We start from the raw sequence: 16,223 nt of genomic DNA, 5'->3' as shown, positions 1-16,223 counted from the left end.
ACTAATGGTGATGCAATTTGGCATGGGCTGAGTGCAATTCTTTTCCCTGCTTCAATACGGTAACAAGAAGAGAGCAATCCCTCACCTAGAAGCCAGTCTTTGGGTGCCAAACAAAACTGCTGCTTTTGCACATGTGTTGCACTCGCCCACCACTCCAGTCTTGGTTTTTTCTTTGATTTGTTTAACCTTTCTTTCTCTTTGGGAGTATCTGAAGTCGGGGATAAGGAACGGCTCGACCAGAGGCTTGCTGGGGAAGGGAGGGGACTCTGGAGGAAGTTAGCTTCAGATGCTATCAGAGCACAGGCTTAAAATTGAGTCAGAAAAAAAAAAAAAAAAAAAAGACTGTAGGTGCTGACCTTTCTCTATGGAAGGAATTTATTTTTTTTCAGACTTGCTCTCAGATGGCAGGATGGGGGAGAGCAGAGAAGGATGAGGAAGGAATCGTTACCGAGACTTGTCCAGGCGTGCACGTCTAAATGTCAGGCCTTGCAGGGAGGAATGTCTGGAGTTTGTGGCAAGAAGGATCTTGGTATTGCATCAACTTGGAGATCCTCAGGAATTCAGTGTCCAGTGAACTCTTTTTCCCAAGATTTACGGTGGAATGGGGATGGCCGGGAGGGAGCCTTCCAGAGGGGCAGAGAGGCACAGGCAGGAGAGGAAGACTGTGGTCTGTTATGCAGCTATGCAGAAGAACAGGCTGATGGGGCGAGTGAGGGCTGGAAATGAGGAGGTGGAGGAGCCTGGCCAGCTGAAAGGGAATAAATACATCAGGGAGAGGAATCCTTATCCCTTCTGCCTTAATAAAGCAGATCTTGCAAGGTGGTTTTGAAGTATCAAATAGAAAATGGCTAAACATTTATGAGCTAATAAAGAAAGGAGATGGGGAAGCTCATCTCATGAAGTGGAAGATGTGCTGCTTTTCCCAGGTTCTGACAACTTGTCAGACTCGTGAAGCGGCCCCATAATGGCTACAAGCATCCCATGTGTTTGCATCTAAGGTTGTAATCTCCGGGTCTGAAAGGAGAACATCACAGCATTGTGTCAGAGTTGAAAAGTACAGCTGAGGGTTTGGGAAACAGCTTGTCACCTTGTTTCCGTTTGCTCAAACAAAAACTCCTCAACTGCGGTCACCTGATGGGTGAATTCAAGATGAAGCCTGCCAGTTAACGTGGCAGAAGAGTTGGGATGCTCGGGATCTGAGGGATGCACAGGAAAGCAGCAGTCACAGCCCCCGTCCTTCTGACGGATTCATGGAGGTCACCGCTTGCACCCAGCTGTCGTGTCGGTGTCGTGGAGCTCACGGATGCCTTGGCAAATGTGTTTGGGTTTTGTCAACGAGGAGCTCGGAGAAAGACTTCTAAATCAACTTGCAGCAAGCAGAGAAGACGAGGAAATAAACACACATAACGCAGGAGACTTCGAATGGGCTTGACTTCAAACTGTACAAGGGTAGGAGTTAAAGAATTTGGAGACACCGTCTTTTTTTGGTCAGCATAACATAACTCTGGCTTTTTTTGGCCTAAAACCTAAGGAGGTTAAGGTGTAGGCTCTGGAGGCATTCCTTTTTATTCCTTTTCTGGTTTTATTGCACCTGTACGTTAAAATTTCCATCCTGGCGTACCCTTGCAAGCGGGGCGCGTCGCTTTGTCAAAGCAAAGCAAGGGAAGGACAGGGCAGGGGAAAACAACCTTCTGCTTTGAGGGTACATCGCTGCCCGGCGTCTGGGCTCTAATTGTGTTTTCAGCACATTTGGGAGCGCTTTGGTCGGAGTCTGGCAAGATGTGGAGGAAAACAAGAAATCAGAGGCGTGTGTGCACAGCTCAGCATCAGCTGCTGAGTTTCTGGCTGTCGGGCTTCGATTTTGTGTTGGTTTTGAAGCGTGCGTGCAGTTGATTGAAGGGACTGGATGTCCATGAAGGTAACGGGGTGTTTTTGTCTCCTTTCGCTGCTCTGCTTCCTTGGGCTGTTTTTAGAGGGGGTGCAGGATGATGCCAGTTCCCCCCATCGCGTCTGCGCACCTCCCTGCGTGTGGGTGGCAAGTGCTCGCTGTTGGAGGAGGAACGGAGAGCAATTTCCCTCTCCCGTGCCTCTTTTCTCCTGAGTTTCCCCCGTAGATGAGGTAAATGAAGATGAAGGGCTCTTGGAGGAGTTTTGTGTAGCGGTGATTTGGCTGGAACACGATGACCAGGACACATGGGTGCGGTGGTGTCGGGCTCAGAGCACGACGAGCAACACCGCTGGGGCCTCCCTATCTCTTCCAAAGGCTCCTGCTGCCTTCAGCCCCTTCCTTCCCCCCTGGCCCCTTGGCAGAAGCTGCCAGCCTCAGCTGGACCTGCTTCTGAGAGCTGCACGAAGGAGTTCTTCGTTATTTCTGTTTATTTTGGAGGATGCTGGTAAAAAGCAAGCGTTGGGTGAGCTTGGAATAACTCGCCAAGCACCGTGGCTTTCCGTGGCCTGGAAGGGAGTTGAAAGGGTGATGTTGCCCTTCTGACTCCTGTCTGTTATTCAGATGGGTGCAAATAACAGATTAAATATCTTCAAAGCGGAGAGCCCGTCCAGCCTTGCGGATGGGCTGGATGGGGGAAGCAGAGCTGTGCACACTGCAGGCATCGTGCAGGGGAGTGCAGCCAAATCCCCAGCACAGGGACATTCCTCTCAACATCCACCTGGATTATCCTGAGCCACCGGGCGCCTCGCTTCATCCTCTTGCCTTCAGCTGAAGGCAGAAGTCCCCGCTGGCTGTTCCTGTTCCCGATGTGCTCGCTTCCCCATCTCATTCTCTCTCTGAGCAAACACAGCCTGAGCGCTTTCCGGAGCGGCAAAGGGAAGCGGTTCCCTTGCTGCCAAGTTTGCATTTAGTCCCGGTTCCTCCCCTTTTTGTGTCCCTTGTCTCCTGCACTGGACACGCGGGGACGAGCGACCTCCTCTGCAGCACGCCCGGGGATGGTTCGAGAAGCGGCAGCAGAACACGATGGGTGCTTCCGAGAGGGATTTTTCCAGGAATACAAGCACAGCACAGCAGCATTTAATTGATTTTAGGCTTCCAGCCTCTCTCATCTGCTAAACAGCCTTCTGGGATCTCAGAAAACTATAGAAAATTGTCGTCGTGTTTATCTAGAAGCTGGCTGCTTCCTGATTGCTGAGGCCATGTCGAGTTGTATTTAGTTTATGAATGAGCTATTTTTAAATAAGCGGTCCCTGAACGATGAGCTACCACTGTTTCTCTGGAAAGCCACAGCCGTGTTGTACAGAAGATGGTGTCAAGGTGTAGGATCAACCTTACGGGAGATTTGAGTGGCCACGTGCCATGGCTTCGGTCAGTGACACTGTTACGTGTGAAATCTGGTTTTGAGGACTTTGAGGGATGTCTGGCGGCTCTTTCCTCTCCAGATAATGTGTCCAGGTCCGCTCTCAGGCTGACTGCCCTGGGACACACGGAGCAAACTCTGAAGTTGTTCCCAAATGAATGTTCTCTCCATCCAACTTGCTCCGGCACGGCTTATCCCAGCCGTATTCATGGCCTTTAGGTTCTGGCTGTCACCCCTCACACATTTTAGCCTTCTTTGGGATGGTATAGCTGGGAATAGGCATAAATGCAATGATTTTATTTTACTTTGTGCCATGGAGTGAGCAAGCAGTCCTCCTGCTGCCGGAGTGAGCTTTGCTTGGAGAGAAACACCACCAGGACAGCGCATGCGACGGCTGATAAAACAGCGCTGAGCCGCTGCGCTTGGTCCCGCTAGCTCTACGGCAGGGGCTTGTTTATCAGTGTTGTTCTTCCCTTATTGAATTTTGTGAATATCACTTCTTTGAAAAAATCTGCTCAGAGTTAGGAGTCTGACTGCAGATTTCTGGCACCCACTCGAGATGGTTTGCTCGGCTGCACTCGGTGCTGTTAGAGCAGCCGCTTCCTGCTCTGTGCTGCAGCCGGTGAGAGTGCAGGAGGGGAAGGGCGAAAAGGGAGCTCGGTGTCTGCTCCCAAAGGGCTGGAGGCGTGTGATCTGTCCTCTGCCACCATCCTTCCCCATCTGAGTCCAGCTCCAGTGTCAGGAAAATCCAGCAGGGGACTCGGTTTGGCATCACGTCTGGAAAATGGGGGGATGCAAGCCTCGTTTTGCAGTGGGTTCAGGTTATGGGGTTTTTATTTGAGGATGAATGATGCGCAGTTTCCCTGCTGAACCCGAAGGATCCGCGGTTAATTCCTGTTCCCTTCCCTCTTTTTCAGGGGCTGATAGTTCTCGGTGAAGCAGCACCCCCTGATCCTGCGGTAGATGATGCGTCCCGTGCCGTCAGTGCTGAGGGGAAGCCGGAGCCCGGGGCTGAGCGGCTGGTGAGTGCCAGCAGCAGGGTGATGCTGGGGACCTGGTGCTCCGTAATCCTGGAGCCAGGAGGGATGCTCAAACCACAGGGCTCTGCAGGAGCCCCTGCAGGGCTTCATGTGGCCATGGCCCCGCTGTTGGTTCTGCCCCCTCCCGGGTTATTTTGGGGTTAATTAATGATATGATTTAAACACCTTTTAGCCCAGAGTTCCTTGGGTACCTGTGCAATATGCCATTAGCATGTTATGAAGCTTAAAAATCCTAACTAATCCTTTCCCTCTAGCAACAGTACCTCAAACTGAGAGCAGCACAATTAGCAAAGGCTTCTGAAGATGTGACTATTAATAATCTGCCGGAGCTTTACCCCTCAGAAAGGGAACTAATGATTTCAGGGAGATGCACTGGAAACTATGTGGAGTGCCAGGTATTTATTATTTAATGCAGAAATGTAGGCCACAGAGTAAAGGCTTGATCGTACCGCTCGCTCTGGCTGTGATTACTTTTGATCCTGCGGGACGCATCGGCGTATTAAAACGGAGGGTTTTGAAGTCGTGGTGTAGTACGAGGAGAAGGGTGGTCCCTGCCTGGCTCCAGCTCCTGCTGCCAGGCTGCAGAGCTGCCGCTTCCCTGTCCTGATGGGGAGAAGCAAAACTTCACTGCAGAGGGAGTGCTTGGGTTTCGCAGCCCAATATTCAACGTGGTTGATAGAGAGAAAAAAATTAACTGAAAGCGACCGTAAAATTGTATTTCAACTATTTCCTTCTGTCGCTGGTGAGACTTTGTCGGGGTTGTTCTGATAGCGAGCGACAGCACGAAATGCTGTGAAAATTTTGATTAACAGCGCACCGCGAGGGGTTCTGACAAGGGACTGTAATGAAATGTCCCCTTGCTTAACGTTGCCTTTCAGCTGTGTGTTTGGAATTTAAGGCTTTAATTAGCAGATTAGCTCAGCCCCAAAACTCCGCGGTGTAATTGGTGCAGCGAGCAGGTTGTGCTCAGGACCGATGGCGCTTCGGATGGAAACGGAGCCGCGCCGCAAGAGCAACAGGAGGCTGCAGAGCAGCGATGGCAGGGCCGCCACGGATCATGATTGAAGCAGAAGCATTACGCAGCGTCTGGTTTTGAACAGTGATGTCCGTCTGTCATCCCCCCCCCCCGTCCACGCTTTAACCCAAAAAGCACTCAGGGAATAATAAACAAAGGCTGGGACAGCGTGCTCCGGTTCTCCTCGGAAATAGCAGGCTCCTGCGCTGCTGGATTGGCTGCTGGTTGGGAGCTGACCTGTAAATAGGCTGATAACAGAGACAAATAATCAAATTTAACAATGATAAGGAAGAAAATTTTCTTTCTTATCTGTCTCAATCAGGATGTTTATCCAATGATACGGGTATATTTTCAACCTGGAATCTGTAGATGGAAGCACTGTGTCCCTTCTGACTTTGTCCCTACAGATTCAAGACATTGTCCATAATACTTAAAATCACCACGCTGCCCTTTTTCAGGTTGTCTTAGGCATCTCTATATGGATAGAATAGAAAATGTCCAGAGATGTACATCTCTGTGTGTACAGAATAGAAAACATCCACAGATTTGGTATAGAGGAAAGAAAATGCTTGCTCAGGCAGCACTTTTGGTGCTCAGCCACCTCGCTATTGCCATTCACTCATTCCCTGCTTTGTCCCCTTTCTCATCCCTTTCTCTGGGACAGAAGCTCTTCAGGGATTTTTATTGTTGGAGCAGTAGCACTACGGAGATCCGACCTCTTGCAGATCTTGGAGGTAGCAGTGACACGAGGAACAGGTACCAAAAGCAGCACAGAACATCTGCGTGTAGCAGGCTTAATTACTACGAAGTAAAGCAGTAGTAGCTAATGCCTGGCACCTTCTTGCAGCAACTTCTGCAGCTGTCCTTGCTCCTCGGAGGATGCCTGCTCCCGAAATGGACTCTTCCTCCCCCTGCACACGTGGCTGCTGGTGGGTGTGCGTGGCACCCAGCTGCCCGCTGCTCCAGCGGGGCTGGAGGCGGCAGCCAGCAGAAAGGCTGCCTGCAGGCACCCGGCTTTTACGCCCTCCTGCAGGAGGGTTTGTGCCTAATGAGACTTGCTCATAAGGGTGGGGTGTTGAGTCAGAGCCTTGATCTGCTCAGAGCCAGCGATTAGCCCAGAGACCATTCCTGGTGCATTAGGACACTCACTGGAAGGGTAGCTCAGGCCTCTGCTGGAGAGCTGCTTATCGTTTTGGCACTCCTTGGGCTGCTTACAATTAGATTTTTCTTTTGTTCAGGCTCAAAGAGCAGAAGAGGTCTGCAGTGCAGGGTTAGGGGAGGGAATACCTCCCATCTCATGCCCAGCTCTTCACCTTTGGGTCTCAACCACCCCTGGGACCTCCTTCGGCCAACCCGAATCCAGGATGTGTGTCCTTGGGCACCAGCTCGATCTGTAGGACGTGGCTGATAATCCCTAGAGGAATTAATCATAGCAGCAGTGAGGGAAAGGCTTTACAGAGCAGGCTTGGAAAGGTCCGTTGCCAACTTCCACTTTAGAACTGGAAGCCCAGGGTCATTAAATGTTTTTGCCTGAAGATGGGAATAACGTGAAGCCCTGAAGAAATAACTCAGCGCTGATACCTGTTCGTTGCTGGACTTGCTAGCGAGAGGACACAGTTGAAATTTTAATAATACATGAGAGAAGATACTGATGGATGACTTGCTAGGACTTTGCCGTGCCCTGGGGGCTGTGTCTAGTAATAGGTGAGGGCCTGAACCTGTGTTTTTGGGAACAGAAGGGACATTTCTGGTCCTGGGTCATGGCTACCCCCCTCCCAGCACATGCTCACGGAGTGGATCCTGTGCTGCTGGGAGAGGTGCTCTGCAGGCTCCTGGTTTCACGTGCAGCCAGCAGCAGCATAAAGCTGTGTCTGACCATCCTAAAAGCTCCAGGCATCCCCAAGACCTGGACTTCCAGCCCCAGAACCTGGAGAAGAGCTCAGCGTGGAGCATCGCCGTGGTCCTGCTGCAAAGATCCCAGCCTGGCTGCCCTGCAGAAGCGCGCGGCACGGGGAGGTGCGGCCAGGGATAGCTGGGGACAGAGTCTGAAGGCTGGAGATCTCCGTGCTTGGAGCTGGTCGTGCAAGAGCCCGCTTAGGGAACGCCCATGTCCAGTGCGATAGGGAGAGCCTGCGGTGTGACTGATAAAAGGGACTTTGCCCTGACACTTTGCAGCTCCTCTGCAGGAGGCGGCTCGCCCCGTGTTCCTATCTCAAATAACCAAGCCAGAGACCGCGCTGGAGAAGAGCTTCCTCCTTTAAGGCCCTTCCTGGAGGAGAAAATAAATAGCCCTGTTTCAAAAGAGCTCATGAGTCATGTGCACCCGCCCTCCCTCGCGCCGGCCCTGCCTCCGGCGGAGGTGTCGGGTGATGGCACGGGCTGGCCACGGCTCTGCGAGCCGAGGGGAACGGCTCTCGCCCCGCTTCACCTCCTCGGGGTGCAGCCTTCACCTTGCGTAAAGCTCCCAGCCCCGTCCGACCCGTGCCTGGGGCAACCGAATACCAGACGAGCCCATCAGCCCGGACAGGAGAAATGTGGTGTGTGTTTTTTTAGCAGAAGTGCAGAAAAGCCAGCCAAGTTCCTCAAATAGGCAGCAGGCAGAAGTTCTCTGCCTCGTCAGAAAGGGCTCTGCCCTGGCTGAGCCAGGTCTCTGCTGGGCTCCGCGTGGCCCAGCACCGCGGTTGCAGGGAAGGTTTATTGAATCGAGGCCAGTACCAATCCCTCTGAGAAGGAGCATGGGACGGGCAGGGTGGCTGCCTGGACGCCCGGATAGATAAATCAGCCCTTTGCCTTTTGTCTTTTTTATTAGTGCTTGAAATGCACCACCGCCCTTGGGTGCACAGAGGGGGAAGCCCAGCTGGAGAGACATTGGCAGCGAGTTTGGGAAGTGCTGCACGAGGGAAGAAAGCAGGGTTAACCCCGGGGAAGAGGAGGAGCGTGGCTGAAAGCTAAGACAGGGCTGCGAGGATGGGTTTGGGGGAGCCTCGTGGCAGGGCAAGGACGTGCCAGGCTTCACCAGCACCAGCGGAGAGCGGGGACGCTACGGCAGGAGGCACAAAGCCAGCGTGTGCAGGGAGGTGACAGCGACAGCCCCCCCTCTTTTGCCACTTTTAGGCCAGCACAAGCTTTGCCATATTTGATATTTCTGTGCTGGAGCCATGCAGGAGCTGCAGCTCGTTGTAGCTTGAGAGGGTTTGTCTGCTTCTCACACCCAAGGCAGGAGGGAGAGGAGGTCTTCAGCTTAGCCCGTACTTGCTTCCCTCTCCACAGAGGTGTTTCCAGCTTTGTGTGTATCCGGCACTTTTAAAGAGTTGGCCCGCTTACACCCCAAAACCACAGCCTGGGTGCATTTTAATTTAAAAGATCTTGCAGAGTGCTCTTCGGACCGTGCTGGCACAGGTTTTGAGTTAAAATGCAGATTGACTTGTCCGAGTCCGCTCTCCTTGCCGCCCGTTTTCCCCCAAAATGCTGAGGCAGGCGCTTGCAGCTCCGTGGCTTGCAGCACGCCGTCCGACACGAGAAGCAGCCTGCGAGCTGTGCAGGTGGTTAGGAACTTCTCTGCACCTCGACACAAAATGCTAAAATCTGAAAAACCTCAGCCCAAGTCTTTCATGCTCTATAGCGGTCGCCCGAGGGGAATTTGAAGCCTTTGTTTCTCACCTGGAAAGCGCCGTTGTGGATCCATCCTCTTGCCAGAGCTGCTCCCCACAAAGTCCTTACACCCCTGGTGTCCTGTTCACACTGACTCCTAAATCTTTGGTTTGAAGTTCTGCTCAGAAGCCCGTAGCTACAGTGCAGAAACCTCAGCTCGAAACTAGCAATAAGAGCTGTAGCTACTTAAGAATATTTCTAAACATTAATTTATCTTTTTTTTTTTTTCTCATCCTTCTGTAGAGTGTTTCTGGATCCCAGCCACTAGAGAACTCGGGGATTTCTGCTTCAAGTACTCCTGAATCCCATCCCGCCAAGCCCTGTGGAGCACCGAGACCCGTCAATGGAGTTATTAACACGTAAGCTGCCCGTGTGTTACGGATGGAGTCTGGTTTTTGTGATTGCAAAGCAGCCCTGTAATGTGCTGGTTGGTAGTAACTGGGTGGGTAATGGTATGAATGGTTTCTTCTTGAAAAAAATAATGTTTGGTACTAGATCGTGCTCGGAAACAGCGTTGGAGGAGATCTCTTGCTTGAGGTTTTATGCTGCATTGTTTTTCTGAAAATGGTATTGAACTGAGCTGTGTTTACATGAGCAAGCCCTGCAGGCAACTGTGCAGTGAGCATGTTCAAAACTGTTCCTTTATGGGTATTTTTAATACACTTGCAAATTGGGTGATTCAAAGATACTCGAGGCCTGCTTGCAATTAGCTTGCAGAAATCTGTAAACCATTGGCCTGCTTTTCTGAAGATGCAGAGGAACCCAAATCCCATTGATTTCCTTGGGAATGGGATTCTCTAAATCCTTTGTTTCTCCAGGTTGTTTTTGTTAAGAAAATCTTTTAAGTGCATAAATGCAAACAAGCGACAGAAGTTCTCCTGTGCTACAGGATGATTTCAGGGTTGAACCCTAAGTTCTGTAGTGGCTAGAGAAGCGCTGCCAGCACCTTTGCCCTTGCTGAGTACCTTGGGCAGGATGCTGCAGCGTGAGCCAGCGCAGAAATCCTGATTGACCAACTCATCGCTACAGCTGAAACGCTGCAGGCTACGACAGGGCCCTTTATATGCCCGTAGCCTTTGAACTACAGAGCATTAGACTGCAGGGCTTTCATGTTTTGCATTTTTAGAAATGAAGCACTTGTGAAATATACATGAAAAGCTGGGGAGCTGCTCTGGTATTTGGTGCGTGGCGTGGTGTATTGATGCCACGGCAGGGTAGGGTTACTGCACACGGACTGGAAACTCCTTTGTGTGTGAAACAGAAAGGTGAGGAGCAGCACGGCAGTGACACCAGAAAGGTGCAGAGAGTTGTTAGAGGTACAGTTCCCGAGTATGCATCAGAATCAAGTTTACGTCTAGGCTTATTATTTTTACTAGAAAATTGCAAGGTCTCTGCCTTGCGCTCTCTTGCACCGAAACTCACTAGGACCTGTAGGCTTAAGATACCCTGAAATGTAATTCTGGGCAGGATGAATTCTAGGATTAAAGCTGTTTGTGGCGAGAGTGGCTTTTGGGGAGCTTGTTCCATGCCTGGCTTTAAGAACTGCTTTTTGTTCAGAACTTCCAAAGCTTTTTGGTCAAAGGTTGAGAGGTGGGAGAGAATGTGGAAAGTGACCAAAGCAAAAGCAGAAATTTGAGCTGGCTTAATAAAACTACTGCCTTGTGAAACTGCAGTGCTTTAACCCTGCTAAGGTCTGAATCTTGACCCTGTCTGGTACTGCTGGGTCATGGGGGATGGCTGAACGAATAACGCTCGTCTTTCTTCCTCTCCTCTCTTCTTGGGCAGTCTTCAGCCTGGCCTGGCAGAACACGCTCAGGGAGATGGCCAGGAAGCTGAGGAGCTCTTGCATAAAAAGCAACGACTGAACATGGTTTCTGCATCTGATGGAACGTGTGTAGCAGCTCGCACTCGCCCAGTACTGAGCTGTAAGAAGCGACGGCTTGTTCGACCTAGCAGCATTATGCCCCTTTCCAAAAAGGTTAGTACTGTCCTTTTTTTCTTTTTCTTCTTTGCTGCATGTAGCAAAAGGTCCTGGTAAGCTCCTGATGTGGTGGCCCACTGCTTTTACTAGTTACACGAAGAGGAGAAGCTCTTAATTGATGGAGACTTCTGTTAGCTGTCACTGTGGAAGGGAGATGCTGAATTCTGACATGAGGCCTTCTTTTCTAAAACCAACCAGCCTAAGGAAATCTTCAGGCTGGGTAGTTTAATGTGGTAAAGCCTCAGCAGTTAAGTGAACCTGTGGAAAGTCAGGTATCAGGAAACCTTCACCCTGAGCACAGGAATTAACACAGACCAAGAACTTGCTGCTGCTTGCTTCGAGGAAGACTGCAGCTGTCTGCCCAGGTGTACAGGGGGTGTCTTGCAAAAGACTTGCAGAAGCGACCCTGCTCCCTTCTGCTACTTACGTTTGGAAATCACTGAGTGTTGTGATTCTGTTCCTTATTTTTTTTTAATTTTGTACTCTTCTCTGCATAGTCCTCCCTTGCCCATATGCAGGATTCAGTTCAGTGGAAATGCAGTTTATTCCCTGAGCACCCTGTGTGAGGAAGGGCCATGCTTCATTCATTTTTGACCTCCCCTAGGAATGCCATAAACTGTCAGTTGGAGGATAGATGGTAAGAAATTGAGGGAATAAGGACATTTTTCTGTGCATTTGTGCTCTTATGATTGCAGAACCATAGATGGCTCAAATTCACTTACCTTTGAGTCAGTGTTTCAAGTCAAACTTCATTACCACGAGGTTTCAGGGGGTTTCACTCTGCAGGAGCTAGAGTTTAAAAAGAGAAAGCCCAAAAAGCATCCTTCTGCTGAGCAAAACAGATTCTTGGCCAGCTGAGTTAGCTTAAAACAGCAAAAGATGAACCAGTTAACCTGGGGTATTTCTGGTGGACCTCTGCAGTGACTGCTTGTGTGATTTTCAGTGTTTTGAAGCTGACAAGCTATCTACCATCCCATAGGTAGTGCTGACTGTGCACTTGCTGTTCGAGGAAGGTCTGTTAATTCTGAGTTAGCTCTTGACTGCATTCATCTACTACATCTGATAATCAGAGCTGGTTCAGAAGAGCAGCTCCAAGGAGTGGAAGAAGTGCTAGGTAGCAAAGGATTTGTGTGGGCTCTTCCAGATATTCAAGAGAAGATATTCTTCAAGTGAGGAGATGGCTTGTAGAAAAGAAGAGAGGCTTAAAGGGGAGAGGCTTGGTAGCCTGCATGGATTGGGAACGGGATCAGTCTTGTGGAACAGGACTGGATAAAGATATTACCAGTAGTCCAAATCCTGCTGTAAACTGGTCAGCTCCACGCCTCGTTCCAGCACTTTTCCTGATAGTTTGCAAATTATTGTGATAATTCTTAATGTCGTCATCTGTGCACTACACAAACCCAGGCCACTCTGTTCTTCCACACAGGACGTGGCTCTTGGATCTTTTTGTCTTTTTGTTGTTGTTTTTCTTCTGGTTTCCCTCCATTTGGTGCATGCATTTCGTGAAATGTGCACCCAGAACTGGGCGCAGCCCTCCAGCTCGCCCATGAGTAACGCCGAGCAGAGGCAGGATTACCTCACTCGCACCATCCTGTTTGTAAAGCCCCGTGGGGTGTTAATTCTCAGTAATGGTACGACACTGCTGATTCATGCTCGTTTTCTGATCCATAACCACCACGAGCTCCTCTGGGCAGAGCTGCTGCTCGCTTGGCTCTTCTTCCTCGTCACGGGTCGCTGCAGTGCCTGCCTGGTGCTTTTGCCCGTAGTGAGTTGGGTTTGATTTATTTGAGATCACTTCTCTAATTTGTAACCGTGCCTGGGATTGCAGCTCTTTCCTTCAAGGTGCTCACAGCCCTTCTGAGCCTTCAGGATATTCTCTCTTCCATCATTCAAGTCATTAGTGGAAATTATTTGAATAATGCTAGACTCAGACGAGGCTTTTACAGGATCCAATTTGAAGCATCCTTACATTCTGACAGGGACTCATTGCTTACTGTCTCTGTATGGGTTTTACATCCAGTTGTGCATCCGTGCCACGGTGGTTTCATGTAAAGGAAGTCTGAGGTCTATAAATCTGAATTGGAAGTCTGTCCTGCTTAAAAAACAAGCGGAAAATCTCCTCACTCTGTAAAGACATCCCTGTAGGTGCCAGCTCTTGGCGTAACGATGGCTCTCTGACTTGTCTGAACTAGAAAAAGGCGTTTTTCCTCCCTGACAATGAAATTGTGCTGCCTCATGGTTTTCTAAATGAGTTCTTCAACATAGATAAACTCTTTTAATCAAACCTACTAGATGTTCAGCTGTGCAGGAGAGTTGCAGTTCTCAGGTTTGTTGACATGAGATGAAAGTGTCCATCCGAGTCTGGGCTAAGCCAGTGGGTTTTCTGCAGGCTGTTACAAAAAACCTGAGCCTTGAGGACTTTTTTCATGAGCTGTCAAAGGGGAACGTGTGAACAGAGCCCTTAGAAACATGACCTCTGATATGCTGAATTCCCTGTCCCCTTCCCAGGTCCACCGTAACAGCCTGGTGCGATGTAGCTGCGACGTGAACCCCTCGTGCGCTCTGTGCGGCACCCGGAGCTCGACGACTCTGGAAATCCAGTACGATGCCCCTCTGCTGGAGCGCCTCTCCCAGCTGGACTCCTGCATCCATCCTGTTCTATCATTCCCAGATGGTAAGCACGGCACCCACAGGACAACTGGGGCCCGAAATGGGAGATGAGGGATGTGCAGGGCTTCACCCCAAGGAATCGCAGAGCTGCTGGGCGCAGTTGTTAAGACCGAGCTCCTTCGTCTGCAAGTGGTTTTAGGAGCAGAGCGCTTACTGGAGCCTGCGAGTCCACGCTGGGACCTGGCCCTCAGGCTGGTGTCATTACAAACCAGTTGAGAAATATTGGCTTCTGCAGAATTTATTCATCTGTGTAAAATTACTTGTGGATTGGTTGAAGTCACAGAAAACTTCTTTGACCTTGTATGGAATTGTAAATGAGCGGAGCTGGGTCAGAGGGTACAAGAAGGGATGTTCCCATTAGGATGCTCATTTCCCTGTGTTCTGGTTTCAAGGTTAGTCATCGTTAAGAGGAGTAATTCACCACCCCTGGCTGTGGGGCATTCACACTCGGTGCACGGGGACTTCTCCCAGCGCTGTGGTAGTTGTAGTTTCCAGGGTCTTCTGCTTCCTAAGCTCCTGACTTAAAAACAAGCTGCTGCTTTGACCAAAAACAACTGCCCTGCAGGAAATTGGTGTCCTCCTGTCATCTTTTCCCTCTGCTCCCAGAATACAGGGCTGCAAACCGGCACTTCCATCAGAAGAGCCAGGAATTAAACATCACAGCAGTCGCTTTGCTTGCTAGGAGAGGCTCGGGGTGTAAGACACCGCTGGCACCGCACGGAGGGAGCTGCACGCTCCTGCTGCTGGTGATGAGAAGTGCTTGGTCTGGGTTAAGACATGGGGCTGGTGTGCGCAGAGCTAAATTCCAGCTTTGTGCAAACTTTGTGCAACAGTAGGAAATGCATGGCATGTCTGGGAACAATTAATCTGGCATCTTTCAGGAGCCCTGTGTTTAAAGCAGACTTAAAAAAAACAAATTTGGGCTATTTTTAAAAACTAAATCCCCACCCATCCTTAAGAAACATCCCTGTGTTCAGGAATGCTACAGGAATTGAATGTGCTGACCTCCTGCGGCGCAGCACCGGTAATCCTCTGCCCGGAGTGCTGGATGTGACACCCCGCGGGGCGGCGAGCAGCCCTGTTACAAACCATTGCATCACGGCCACCAGCAGAGCCTCATCCATTTTATTAGGGTCAGCCGCAGCCAGCTCACATGATGAAAGATCTCTTCTGGCTGCGTGAGATTAAAAACTTTGTGTTTAAAACTAGGGTGTTTAAAGCTCAAAGGGTCTGCACAGAAGCACCTCCTCTGCCTCCCTCCCGGAGCCGGGGACGGAGCCACTTGGATTATTCCCTAGTGCCTCGTGGAGTTTTGCTGGGGTTGCTTTTTGGGGCTGGGGGTACCTTCCCAGCGAGGCATACAGCAAGGCAGGGGAAGTGCTCAGCCTGAAGTTGTCTCCCCGCCAAGTGGCAGCGCCGTTTGCTGCCAGCGCTCCCGCGTGTGGATTTTGGGGGCTCACCCGGAGAGCAATCGGTCTGACGAGCTGGGAGCATGTGCTGCCTTTCGCTTTGAGCCCATGTCCCTGGGGCTCCTCCAGCAGCCGGGGCTCTCCGGTGCAGTTTGCCAAGGGCAAAACCTCCGGGAGCACTGCAGGAGGAAAAAGCTCCTTTCATTCTCCTGGCGGGCAGGCGGGCGGGGAGGCTCGGTGCCTTTTAACCCACTCTGCGAGCGCTTTTTCCCCTTCCCTTTGCTTTTTTTTTTTTTTTTTTTTTTTTTCTCTCTCTGCTTCGGCTGATTTCTAGCTGGGAATTTTCAGATGATGTAATAACCTTGGTGGGAAGGATGGGAGCCGCGGCGCGCGGGCTCGGCGCGGTTGCCATCTGCCGGTCCTTGGGCAGGCTGCAGCGCGCTGCAGGAGGAGCGGCGCCGGCGCTGCGCGGGCTCCGCTGCAACCAGCACTGGCGGCAGGGCAGAGGAAAAAACACAGCAGATTACTCATTTTTCTGCTTTGCCTTCCTTTTTCTCCTCCCTCCCAACCTGGCCCGTCCTTCCACCGACATGTGAGCTGCTGTGGAGGGAGTGAATTTCCAGGAGAAAGCAAAAGGTTGGCAAAGAGGCCATTTTCCCAGAGGCTGCAGCATCCTGCTCTTGAACCTCGCTGGCTGCATAATCAGAGGGTTTGAGCCCTCTCTTCTCTTCGGGACGTGTCTCTGCACACAGCGGTGGTGGCCAAAGAGCTGCCGTCACACCGTGATCACCTCTCCTTCCCAAACAGATGGGGCCAAACCAGAGCTGTAGCTGTCAAAGCCCGTTAAACGCAGCTGTCCTGGCTTTTTCCTGAGAGTCAGGTTCCCCCTATTAATAACAGCGGGCTCCAGCCCGAGCTCTGCCAGCTCCCGCTGTCCTGTTTGCCTGTCCCAGCTCTGCTGGGGCTTTCCAGTCCCTGGACCTATTGGGAAATGGTGAAGGGGTTCAAATATCAGCCATCGAGCCTATCGGCAGGGCTTCAATCCCTTCAGGTTGCCCTCTGAGGTTATCGAGATGGAGTTCCCAAATCGCAGGGCAGCTCGTGAGCACTGCCGTGTCCCCTCTGCAGGCCTCGCAGGGAGCTTTATTC

The 16,223-nt window shown here is 51.0% G+C and overlaps 1 protein-coding gene across 4 annotated transcripts in view; it reads left to right on the top strand.

The window, feature by feature from the left end:
* The window catches only part of KANSL1 (KAT8 regulatory NSL complex subunit 1), a 92,116-nt gene that overhangs the window by 62,881 nt on the left and 13,012 nt on the right, over positions 1 to 16,223 (top strand). For all 4 annotated transcript variants that reach the window (XM_068661166.1, XM_068661167.1, XM_068661168.1 and 1 more), the window contains 4 exons: positions 4,226 to 4,330; positions 9,258 to 9,373; positions 10,800 to 10,992; positions 13,504 to 13,669. In XM_068661166.1, coding sequence (XP_068517267.1) covers positions 4,226 to 4,330; positions 9,258 to 9,373; positions 10,800 to 10,992; positions 13,504 to 13,669 — 580 coding nt within the window. The remainder of the gene's footprint in view (positions 1 to 4,225; positions 4,331 to 9,257; positions 9,374 to 10,799; positions 10,993 to 13,503; positions 13,670 to 16,223) is intronic.

This window comes from Anas acuta, chromosome 25 (genome assembly GCF_963932015.1).
Source record: "Anas acuta chromosome 25, bAnaAcu1.1, whole genome shotgun sequence".
Taxonomy (NCBI): Eukaryota; Metazoa; Chordata; class Aves; order Anseriformes; family Anatidae; genus Anas; species Anas acuta.
This window is presented reverse-complemented; position numbering and strand designations above follow the sequence as displayed.